General features: G+C 51.5%; 1 protein-coding gene across 2 annotated transcripts in view; it reads right to left on the bottom strand.

Annotated features, from left to right (window-relative positions):
- MIB1 (MIB E3 ubiquitin protein ligase 1) overlaps nucleotides 1-12,688 on the bottom strand; it is a 196,266-nt gene extending 183,578 nt beyond the window's left edge. For both annotated transcript variants that reach the window (XM_077270343.1, XM_077270342.1), the window contains exons 1-2: nucleotides 12,163-12,688; nucleotides 5,771-5,942 (exon numbers count right to left, since the gene is read on the bottom strand). In XM_077270343.1, coding sequence (XP_077126458.1) covers nucleotides 5,771-5,942; nucleotides 12,163-12,391 — 401 coding nt within the window. In that variant the 5' untranslated portion in view covers nucleotides 12,392-12,688. The remainder of the gene's footprint in view (nucleotides 1-5,770; nucleotides 5,943-12,162) is intronic.
- Nucleotides 12,689-12,903: the final 215 nt, after the last annotated feature.

The following is a 12,903-nucleotide window of genomic DNA, read 5'->3' as shown; positions in this document are numbered from 1 at the left end:
TGTACGGTTTGTTTTTTTTTACTTTTACGCTGGTAACCACGGTAAACATCGGGTTACTAAGCGCGGCCCTGCGCTTAGTAACCCGATGTTTACCCTGGTTACAAGCGAACGCATCGCTGGATCGCTGTCACACACAACGACGAAAGAAAGTTTCAAACGATCTGCTACGACGTACGATTCTCAGCAGGGTCCCTGATCGCTGCTGCGTGTCAGACACTGCGAGATCGTAACTATATCGCTAGAACGTCACGAATCGTGCCGTCGTAGCGATAAAAATGCCACTGTGTGACGGTACCCTTAGGCCATGTGCACACGTTCAGTATTTTTCGCGTTTTTTTCGCGTCTTTTCGCTATAAAAACGTGATAAAAACGCGAAAAAAACGCTTACATATGCCTCCCATTATTTTCAGTGTATTCCGCATTTTTTGTGCAAATGTAGCCTTTTTTTCCGCGAAAAAATCGTATCGCGGAAAAAAAAGCAACATGTTCATTAAAATGCGGAATTGCAGGGGATTCCGCACACCTAGGGGTCCATTGATCTGCTTACTTCCCGCACGGGGCTGTGCCCACGATGCGGGAAGTAAGCAGATTATGTGCGGTTGGTACCCAGGGTGGAGGAGAGGAGACTCTCCTCCACGCACTGGGCACCATATAAGTGGTCAAAAAATAAGAATTAAAATAAAAAATAGTCCTATACTCACCCTCTGATGGCCCCCGAAGTGTTCCCGCCTCTGTGCTGCACGCTGGCTTCGGTTCCTGTAGCTGGTGTGCGGTGAAGGACCTTGCCGAATGACGTCACTGTCCTGTGATTGGCCGAGACCGCTCACGTGACCGTGACGTCATGGAAGGCCCTGCGCGCACACATCAGCTATACGGAACGGACGCCGGTGAGGAGATCTGATGTCTGCGGGTGAGTATAAGCATTTTTTTTATTTTTTTTATTATTTTTAAACGTTCTATCTTTTACTATAGATGCTGCAAAAGCAGCATCTATAGTAACAAGTTGGTCACACTTGTCAAACGCTATGTTTGACAAGTGTGACCAACCTGTCAGTCAGTTTTCCAAGCGATGCTACAGATCGCTTGGAAAACTTTAGCATTCTGCAAGCTAATTACGCAAAAAAAACGCAAAAAAAAAAATGCGGATTTCTTGCAGAAAATTTCCGGTTTTCTTCAGGAAATTTCTGCAAGAAATCCGCAACGTGTGCACATACCCTTACTGTGGCCACTCTAGATACTATCAGGTGAAGGTGTTATAGCATGTTGCCAGCCACAATGTGTTTGATCATTTAACCACCCCCTGGTGTGCTGGCCCCAGCTGCCAAATTATCCCCACCCTGGTCCCACAATCCATCTCTCCTGACCCAGCAGTCTGGACTATAAATTAAGAACCATCCTTAGCGGTGCACGCAAGTGGGGGTGCACATAAGCGTCACGAAGATAAGCGTCACGAAGATAAGCGTCACGAAGATAAGCGTCACGAAGATAAGCGTCACGAAGATAAGCGTCACGAAGATAAGCGTCACGAAGATAAGCGTCACGAAGATAAGCGTCACGAAGATAAGCGTCACGAAGATAAGCGTCACGAAGATAAGCGTCACGAAGATAAGCGTCACGAAGATAAGCGTCACGATACAGCAGTTATTTCATGGCAGTTAGTCAGGGCAGGAGTCAGGTATCCCACACACTGTTCTCCCTTCTATCCATGTGCTTAATTCCTATCCTCCTGGTGTTCCCTTGCAATCCACTTTCACCGCCCAATCCCCCCTCTACCACGGTTCATATACATCAGCTCCTCTCTCCTTCCCTCTCCCATGTACAGCTCCCATGCACTTCTCACCTTCCTGGAAAACCTCAGCCCATCTTGCCCAAACACACCGCACAAAAAAAACTTCATACACTTCCAAAAACGACTTGCTTTATATCTTCTTACTCCTACTGATTTCGGGGGGGGGAGATCTCCCCCAACCCCGGTCCCCCATCCCCCAACTTCAACCGCTACCCTACCTCATATCAAAACCATACTAACCTTATTAATATTACTTGCACTCCCTCACCTCTCTCTTTCAATTGTGCCCTTTGGAATCCACGGTCTGTATGTAACAAGCTTCCTTTCCTGCACAACTACTTTCTGAACAACTCTCTAAATCTGTTGGCCCTCACTGAAACTTTGATCCAGGACTCTGACACTGTCTCCCCTGCTGCCATTTCTCATGGTGGCTTACAATTCTCCCATTCCCCGAGACCCACAAACAGACCTGGTGGTGGAGTCGGCATACTCCTGTCCCCACAATGCACGTTCCAGGTCATCCCCCCAGTTCCATCACTCTCATTCCCTTCTTTTGAGGTCCACACCATCAGACTCTTTCGTCCCCTCTCCCTCAGAGTAGCGTCATATACCGGCCCCCAGGCTCACCCACCCACTTCCTGGACCACTTCTCAGCCAGGCTGCCGCACTTCATGTCCTCAGAACTTCCAACCCTTATCCTGGGAGACTTCAACATCCCCATTAACAGCCCCACCTTCACATCTGCATCCCAGCTTCTATCATTAACCAGTTCTCTAGGCCTCTCACAGCTCTCAACCTCTGAAACACACAAAGACGGTAATACCCTGGACCTGGTCTTTGTCCGGCTCTGTTCAATCTCCTACCTAGATAACTCACCGCTTCCCCTCTCTGACCACAACATTCTCTCCTTCATACTCACAATTCCTCACCCACCCCAGCACTCTCCTACCTACCACACATTCAGAAATCTACAAGCCATTAACCCTCATACACTTTCAGACTCCTTACACTCATCATTGTCCCCAATCTCTTCTTTTTCATGTCCTGATCTGGCTGTACATCATTACAACGACACTCTTAGAAGCACCCTTGAACAAGTAACTCCCCTCACCCTCAGAACCTCCAAACACAGAGTGAAACAGCCCTGGCTCACATCGCAAACCCGATTTCTCCAGCGATGCTCTAGGAGTGCTCAACGCTTATGGAGGAAAACATGCACACCAGAAGACTTCACACACTTCAAATTTATGTTAAGAACCTATAACTCTGCCCTTCACCTCGCCAAACAGATCTACTACACCACCCTGATAACCTCACTATCCAGCAATCCCAAGAAACTTTTTAACACCTTTCACTCCCTCCTCAGGCCAAAAGCACAAGATCCTATCACAGACATTTGTGCTGATGACCTGGCCTCCCACTTTATAGAGAAAATAGACAATATCCGTCAGGAAATCCGCTCCCAGACACCAAGTGCAATGACTCCCATCCCTCCCTGCATCTCCCCTGTCTCACTCTCCACATTCGATCCAATCACAGAAGAAGTCTCCAAGCTCCTCTCCTCTTCTCATCCAACTACATGCACTACCGACCCCATTCCCTCACACCTCCTCCAGTCTCTCTCTCCTGTTGTCACAACTCACCTAACCACAATCTTTAATCTCTCCCTCTCCTCTGGCATTTTCCCCTCCTCCTTCAAACACTATCATTACTCCATTACTAAAAAAAAAACACCCTCGACCCATCCTGCACAAACAACTACAGACCGGTCTCCAATCTCCCCTTCATCGCTAAACTCTTGGAGCGCCTGATCTACTCCCGCCTTACCCGTTACCTCTCCACTCATTCCCTCCTAGACCCTTCACAGTCCGGTTTCCGCCCCCTACATGCGACAGAAACTGCACTCATCAAGGTGACCAATGACCTTCTGACAGCAAAATGTAACGGTGACCACTCTCTGCTCATTCTTCTCGACCTTTCTGCAGCTTTTGACACTGTTGACCACCCTCTCCTACTCTCTAGGCTCCAGTCACTAGGCATTAAGGACACTGCTCTCTCCTGGTTCTCCTCCTATCTTTCTGACCGCTCCTTCAGTGTTCTGTTCTCCGGCTCCACTTCATCTCCTCTTCCTCTCACTGTTGGGGTACCTCAGGGCTCAGTCCTTGGCCCCCTTCTCTTCTCCCTCTACACAGCCCCAATTGGACAGACCATCAGCAGATTTGGCTTTCAGTACCATCTTTATGCTGATGACACACAACTATACACATCATCCCCTGACCTTACCCCCGCTGTATTACAGAACGCCACTGACTGACTGTCCGCAGTCTCCAACATCATGTCCGCTCTCTATCTGAAACTCAACCTCTCCAAAACTGAACTTCTTCTGCTCCCGCCATCTACTAACCTCCCTAAATCTGACATTTCCCTCTCCGTGGGTGGCACCATAATAACACCCCGGCAGCAGGCACGCTGTCTGGGTGTTTTGTTTGACTCCGATCTCTCCTTCACATCCCATATACAATCTCTTGCCCGCTCGTGCCGCTTACACCTAAAGAACATCTCTGGTCTTTTCTTACCATGGAGACAACAAAAACCCTCACTGTAGCCCTGATCCACTCCCGCCTGGACTACTGCAATGCTCTATTAATTGGCCTCCACCTTACTCGACTTTCCCCTCTCCAGTCCATCCTTAATGCAGCAGCCAGGGTCGTCTATCTGGCTAATCGTTACTCAGATTCATCCGCTCTTCGCCAGTCATTACACTGGCTGCCCATTCATTACAGGATACAATTCAAAGTTCTTGTTCTCACCCACAAAGCTCTCCACAGTGCGGCACCCCCATACATCTCCTCCCTCATTTCGGTCTATCGGCCTAACCGACCTCTGCGCTCTGCAAATGACTTTCGACTAACCTCGGCATTAATCCGTACCTCCCACTCCCAACTCCAAGACTTCTCCCGTGCTGCGCCAATCCTCTGGAATGCTCTACCCCAAGATATTAGGACCATCCACAATTTGCATAGTTTTAGGCGCTCCCTCAAAACACATTTGTTCAGAGCTGCCTATCACATTCCCTAATCAAAGTCACTTTATGTTTGTGTGTGTGTAGCCCATTCACTATCTCCATCTATCCCCCACCCCCTGAAGATGGCTGGACCATCATTGTAAATACATCATTGTAAATACACACCTGTATTTTGTATCTCCCCACCTCATTGTAGATTGTAAGCTCTCACGAGCAGGGTCGTCTTATTTTGCTTTATTATTGTATTGCTAACATTGATACCTATGATTTGTTGTTTGAAACTGTAAGGGTATGTGCACACGCTGCGGATTTTGCTGCGGATCCGCAGCAGTTTTCCCAAAGTTTATAGTACCATGTAAACCTATGAGAAAAAAAAACCGCTGTGCACATGCTGCGGAAAAATCCACGCGGAAACGCTGCGGATTATTTTCCGCAGCATGTCAATTCTTTGTGCGGATTCCGCAGCGGTTTTCAACCTGCACCAATAGGAAAGTGCAGTTGAAAAACCGCAGAGGAATCTGCAGAAGAAACCGTGAGAAAATCCGCAGTGAAAACCGCAGTGGTTTGGCACTGCGGATTTTCCAAATCCGCTGCGGAAAAATCCGCAGCAGAATCCGCAACGTGTGCACATACCCTTAAACTGTAAAGCGCTGCGGAATATGTTGGCACTATATAAATAAAGATTATTATTATCTATAAAGGCTGTTATGTTTTTCGCCTATCATCGATGTTATACTACTGTTTACATGTACCATTTATAAAATTAACACGTTTCTAGTAAGGAGTGTAGATGTGCGTGTTATCCAGGGATTTTACAGTTTTCCAGTAGTTTAAATAATTTAGTAAACCTATATATCTCCTTATACTGTATATGTAGGTTATTCTGAGGACTCTATAAACCACATGCAATGTTTTATTGCTCTCCAAGTTTCAGTAACAATTACCAGAGATCTTACCGCTCGCTTCCTGGAGTTGTAATTCTGTAAAACCGATGCCTTAAGTGGTGTTTGTCGCCATGATAGCAAACAGTGCACAGGTCGTAGTTTGTGCACTCGGCACACTTCCACCGGATTCCAATAATAGGCTGTTGTCGGCAGGTATCGCACATCGTCCCATCATGTTTGACACCTTAAAAAGAAAAAAGGCTCCTGTCAGCGGGACTAATCAAAACATGCAAAACTTTTTCCCGGATTTGAAAATCCTTCCGGGCATGCTCAGAGGGGAAAAACGTGATACGTCGCTGGACTCCTGTGTGTGACACTCAGCGACGGATCCTGCGTCCATAGGCTTCCATTATAGCCGACGACGGGCAGCACAGGACCAGTCGCTGGAACGATTGTCCGACACGCAGAAAAACCATTCCTATGAACGTTTTCTCCGCACGACGGAACGCTATTTTCTGATGGATCCAGTGCACGACGGATGAAACGGATGGCCATCCATCACTAATACAAGTCTATGGGAAAATGCAGGATCCTGCATTCTCAAAAAAATCGACGGATTGTGACGGGAGCCGAAAAACAGAAGTGTGAGAGAGGCCTAAGCACTGCAACAGGCTTTTCCTCAGACCTGAGGGTCTTACATCAGAGCTCAGATTGGTAAATGTAATATTTGTGATTTGAGTTACCCAACATCCTAATATGTCAGAGTGATTTTTTGTTTTTATTAATATGTAAATTTTTCCTCTCCATAAAAAGAAAGGCTTTCACTCTGTTACTCTACATTTATTTTTTTAATAATTTTTCTATATTGTAAATTTTATAAATCCACACATATTTCCCTCGCTTTAGGAGCCACCTTTCCCAAACCGTGCCATGCAGGACAATAGCCTACATGTTTGCTGGGGTCCCTGGCTGCTCACAGATGATTGGTCATTACAATTCAAATTACAGCCATTGTTCGCTATAAAGCAGAGGACAGCTGCTAATATCCACAGCACGGGGAGGGGGTGAGAGGATAAAGCCAGCAGACTGCAACCCTAAGCAGAGCACATCCATCCTGTAATCCCAAGGATCTATGCAGTGAATCAGAACCATCAGCCTGTACTGTTAATAACCCCATCAATGTTTTCTATTATTGACAGCAGTACATTATTACACTAAAAACCAGGGCTGTTTAGTCGGGAGTCCATTTTGGTGGAGTTGGTATGAAATGAACCGACTCAGACTCCTAAAATAGATAATAAATTGTGCACAGTAGTACAATGTAGTATGTGCTCAATATTTCTTCATAATAATTTGGGAAAGTTATGAAATGTCTGTTCTATTCCTGATCTGAGGATCTCGGCTTTTTCGTTGAGATGAATCTGTGCTGCACTTAATGTACATGCTCAGTAGTGAGGCAGGGCTGAGGATACTATATACCACATGTAATCACTGTATTTATCACACACACCGATATATACCACATGTGACCACTGTATATAACATACACCACATATAACCACTGTATATAACATACACCGATATATACCACATGCGACCACTGTATATAACGTACACCGATATATACCGATAATGTGTGCAAACTGTAAAGAATATGTTAGCGCTATATAAAAATAAAGATTATTATTATTATACCACATGCGACCACTGTATGTAACATACACCGATATATACCACATGCGACCACTGTATGTAACATACACCGATATATACCACATGCGACCACTGTATATAACATACAAAGATATATACCACATGTGACCACTGTATATAACATACACCACATATGACCACTGTATATAACATACACCGATATATACCACATGCGACCACTGTATATAACATACAAAGATATATACCACATGTGACCACTGTATATAACATACACCACATATGACCACTGTATATAACATACACCGATATATACCACATGCGACCACTGTATATAACATACACCGATATATACCGATAATGTGTGCAAACTGTAAAGCGCTGTGGAATATGTTAGCGCTATATAAAAATAAAGATTATTATATTATTATTATACCACATGCGACCACTGTATGTAACATACACCGATATATACCACATGCGACCACTGTATGTAACATACACCGATATATATACCACATGCGACCACTGTATATAACATACACCGATATATACCACATGCGACCACTGTATATAACATACACCGATATATACCACATGCGACCACTGTATATAACATACACCGATATATACCACATGCGACCACTGTATATAACATACACCGATATATACCACATGCGACCACTGTATATAACATACACCGATATATACCACATGCGACCACTGTATATAACATACACCGATATATACCACATGCAACCACTGTATATAACATACACCGATATATACCACATGCGACCACTGTATATAACATACACCGATATATACCACATGCGACCACTGTATATAACATACACCGATATATACCACATGCAACCACTGTATATAACATACACCGATATATACCACATGCGACCACTGTATATAACATACACCGATATATACCACATGTGACCACTGTATATAACATACAAAGATATATACCACATGCGACCACTGTATATATATCACACACACAGCTCTGGCAAAAATTAAGAGACCACAGCAAAATTGTCGGTTTGTCTGATTTTTCTCTCTATAGGTATATTTTTGAGTAAAATGTAAATTGTTCTTTTCGTCTATAAACTTCATACAACATGTCTCCGAAGTTCCAAGCAATACATTTTGTATTTATTTTCTGAAAATGAGAAATGGTCAAAATAAAAAAAAAAAAATGCATTGCTTGCAGACCTCAAATAATGCAAAAAAAAAAAACAAGTTCAAGTTTAGAAACAACAATACTAATGTTTTAACTCAGGAAGTATATAACACACATAATGACAGCTTACATGATACAAACATCATTATTACCAAACATCACACTTTCCTGCAATTACATTGGGCACAGTGTATGATTGCACAGCCCCGGGCACACTGACCGCACAGCCCCGGGCACAGTCCCAAGCACACTCACCACACAGCCCCGGGCACGCTGACCACTCAGCAGGGCACAGCCCCGGGCACACTGACCGCACAGCCCCGGGCACACTGACCGCACAGCCCCGGGCACACTGACCGCACAGCCCCGGGCACAGCCCCGGGCACACTGACCGCACAGCCCCGGGCACACTGACCGCACAGCCCTGACATAGTCCCGGGCACACTGACCGCACAGTAGGGCACAGTCCCGGGCACACTGACCGCACAGCAGGGCACAGTCTCGGGCACACTGACCGCACAGCAGGGCACAGTCTCGGGCACACTGACCGCACAGCAGGGCACAGTCTCGGGCACACTGACCGCACAGCAGGGCACAGTCCCATGCACACTGACCGCACATTCCTGGGCACAGCCCCGGGCACACTGACCGCACAGTAGAGCACAGTCCCGGGCACACTGACCGCACAGTAGGGCACAGTCCCAGGCACACTGACCGCACAGTCCTGACATAGTCCCGGGCACACTGACCGCACAGTAGGGCACAGTCCCGGGCACACTGACCGCACAGTCCCGGGCACACTGACCGCACAGCAGGGAACAGTCCCGGGCACACTGACCGCACATTCCTGGGCACAGCCCCGGGCACACTGACCGCACAGTCCTGGGCACAGTCCCGGGCACACTGACCGCACAGTAGGGCACAGTCCCGGGCACACTGACCGCACAGCCCTGACATAGTCCCGGGCACACTGACCGCACAGTAGGGCACACTGACTGCACAGTAGGGCACAGTCCCGGGCACACTGACCGCACAGCAGGGCACAGTCTCGGGCACACTGACCGCACAGCAGGGCACAGTCTCGGGCACACTGACCGCACAGCAGGGCACAGTCTCGGGCACACTGACCGCACAGCAGGGCACAGTCCCGTGCACACTGACCGCACATTCCTGGGCACAGCCCCGGGCACACTGACCGCACAGTAGAGCACAGTCCCGGGCACACTGACCGCACAGTAGGGCACAGTCCCAGGCACACTGACCGCACAGTAGGGCACAGTCCCGGGCACACTGACCGCACAGTCCCGGGCACACTGACCGCACAGCAGGGAACAGTCCCGGGCACACTGACCGCACATTCCTGGGCACAGCCCCGGGCACACTGACCGCACAGTCCTGGGCACAGCCCCGGGCACACTGACCGCACAGTCCTGGGCACAGCCCCGGGCACACTGACCGCACAGTAGGGCACAGTCCCGGGCACACTGACCGCACAGCAGGGTACAGTCCCGGGCACAATGACAGCACAGTCCTGGGCACAGTCCCAGGCACACTGACCGCACAGCAGGGCACAGTCCCGGGCACACTGACCGCACAGCAGGGCACAGTCCCGGGCACACTGACCGCACAGTAGGGCACAGTCCCGGGCACACTGACCGCACAGTCCCGGGCACACTGACCGCACAGTCCCGGGCACACTGACCGCACAGTAGGGCACAGTCCCGGGCACACTGACCGCACAGTAGGGCACAGTCCCGGGCACACTGACCGCACAGTAGGGCACAGTCCCGGGCACACTGACCGCACAGCAGGGTACAGTCCCGGGCACACTGACAGCACAGTCCTGGGCACAGTCCCAGGCACACTGACCGCACAGCAGGGCACAGTCCCGGGCACACTGACCGCACAGTAGGGCACAGTCCCGGGCACACTGACCGCACAGTCCTGGGCACAGCCCCGGGCACACTGACCGCACAGTATGGCACAGTCCCGGGCACACTGACCGCACAGCAGGGTACAGTCCCGGGCACACTGACAGCACAGTCCTGGGCACAGTCCCGGGCACACTGACCGCACAGCAGGGCACAGTCCCGGGCACACTGACCGCACAGTAGGGCACAGTCCCGGGCACACTGACCGCACAGCAGGGTACAGTCCCGGGCACACTGACAGCACAGTCCTGGGCACAGTCCCGGGCACACTGACCGCACAGCAGGGCACAGTCCCGGGCACACTGACCGCACAGCAGGGCACAGTCCCGGGCACACTGACCGCACAGCAGGGTACAGTCCCGGGCACACTGACAGCACAGTCCTGGGCACAGTCCCGGGCACACTGACCGCACAGTAGGGCACAGTCCCGGGCACACTGACCGCACAGTAGGGCACAGTCCCGGGCACACTGACCGCACAGTAGGGCACAGTCCCGGGCACACTGACCGCACAGCAGGGTACAGTCCCGGGCACACTGACAGCACAGTCCTGGGCACAGTCCCAGGCACACTGACCGCACAGCAGGGCACAGTCCCGGGCACACTGACCGCACAGTAGGGCACAGTCCCGGGCACACTGACCGCACAGTCCTGGGCACAGCCCCGGGCACACTGACCGCACAGTATGGCACAGTCCCGGGCACACTGACCGCACAGCAGGGTACAGTCCCGGGCACACTGACAGCACAGTCCTGGGCACAGTCCCGGGCACACTGACCGCACAGCAGGGCACAGTCCCGGGCACACTGACCGCACAGCAGGGCACAGTCCCGGGCACACTGACCGCACAGCAGGGTACAGTCCCGGGCACACTGACAGCACAGTCCTGGGCACAGTCCCGGGCACACTGACCGCACAGTAGGGCACAGTCCCGGGCACACTGACCGCACAGTAGGGCACAGTCCCGGGCACACTGACCGCACAGTAGGGCACAGTCCCGGGCACACTGACCGCACAGCAGGGTACAGTCCCGGGCACACTGACAGCACAGTCCTGGGCACAGTCCCAGGCACACTGACCGCACAGCAGGGCACAGTCCCGGGCACACTGACCGCACAGTAGGGCACAGTCCCGGGCACACTGACCGCACAGTCCTGGGCACAGCCCCGGGCACACTGACCGCACAGTATGGCACAGTCCCGGGCACACTGACCGCACAGCAGGGTACAGTCCCGGGCACACTGACAGCACAGTCCTGGGCACAGTCCCGGGCACACTGACCGCACAGCAGGGCACAGTCCCGGGCACACTGACCGCACAGTAGGGCACAGTCCCGGGCACACTGACCGCACAGCAGGGTACAGTCCCGGGCACACTGACAGCACAGTCCTGGGCACAGTCCCGGGCACACTGACCGCACAGCAGGGCACAGTCCCGGGCACACTGACCGCACAGCAGGGCACAGTCCCGGGCACACTGACCGCACAGCAGGGTACAGTCCCGGGCACACTGACAGCACAGTCCTGGGCACAGTCCCGGGCACACTGACCGCACAGTAGGGCACAGCCCCGGGCACACTGACCGCACAGTCCTGGGCACAGCCCCGGGCACACTGACCGCACAGCAGGGCACAGCCCCGAGCACAATGACGGCCGCCAGTCTCACCGGTGGGCGCACTGTCCAGGATCCTCAGGTCGTAGGCCCCGGAGCAGCGGTAGTTGGCCGCCGTCCCGTTGTCCCACACCACCACCACCTCTTCGGGGCTCTCGAAGCTGCGCACGGTGCCCACATGCCCCTCTCCGCCGTCCTGCTTTCCCCATTTCCAGTCCGGGCCTCTGGACACACGGGCCCCGACTCCCTCCACCATAACCCGGTTATTGCGAGCGCCACTCATCCCCCGGGAGGGATTCAGACACTCCGGGCCCGGCTGCCTCACTTTCCGTCTGGTCTCTGGCCGAGCCGGCACCGAAGCAGCGAGGGGACAGCGCGTAATCCCGGCAACGGGGAGTGCGGAGGAAAGTTTCCCTCAGACAGAGTAATAGGATAAGGCCACAGCTCCGACAGCCGCTACACCGACACTACTGAGCCTGCGCGGAGAGGGGAGAGGCGAGCAGCAGGGGCGCGGGGAAGGACCGGGGACGAGCAGCGGGGACGGCGCGGAGAGACCGGGGTCGAGCTGCGGGGAGGGGCGACTGCCGGAGGCGGGGAGAAGACGGGAGCGCGCCTCAGTCACTACAGAGGAGGACCGGCTTGCTAGACTCCTCGCTGCCGGCTTCCCACTTTTATTTTTAGGAACTTTATTAGTTCATGAAAATAGGGCGCTTTTTTCCTACTGTCCGTGCTATTACTGAAGGTGATGATTGTGCTCCTTCTGACAGGAGATCCTGGTGTAATTTTTTGCGATCG

The sequence above is a fragment of the Ranitomeya variabilis genome, chromosome 6, assembly GCF_051348905.1.
Source record: "Ranitomeya variabilis isolate aRanVar5 chromosome 6, aRanVar5.hap1, whole genome shotgun sequence".
In the NCBI taxonomy this organism is placed as follows: Eukaryota; Metazoa; Chordata; class Amphibia; order Anura; family Dendrobatidae; genus Ranitomeya; species Ranitomeya variabilis.
The sequence above is the reverse complement of the archived record's forward strand: the minus strand, read 5'-3'. Positions and strand labels throughout refer to the sequence as shown.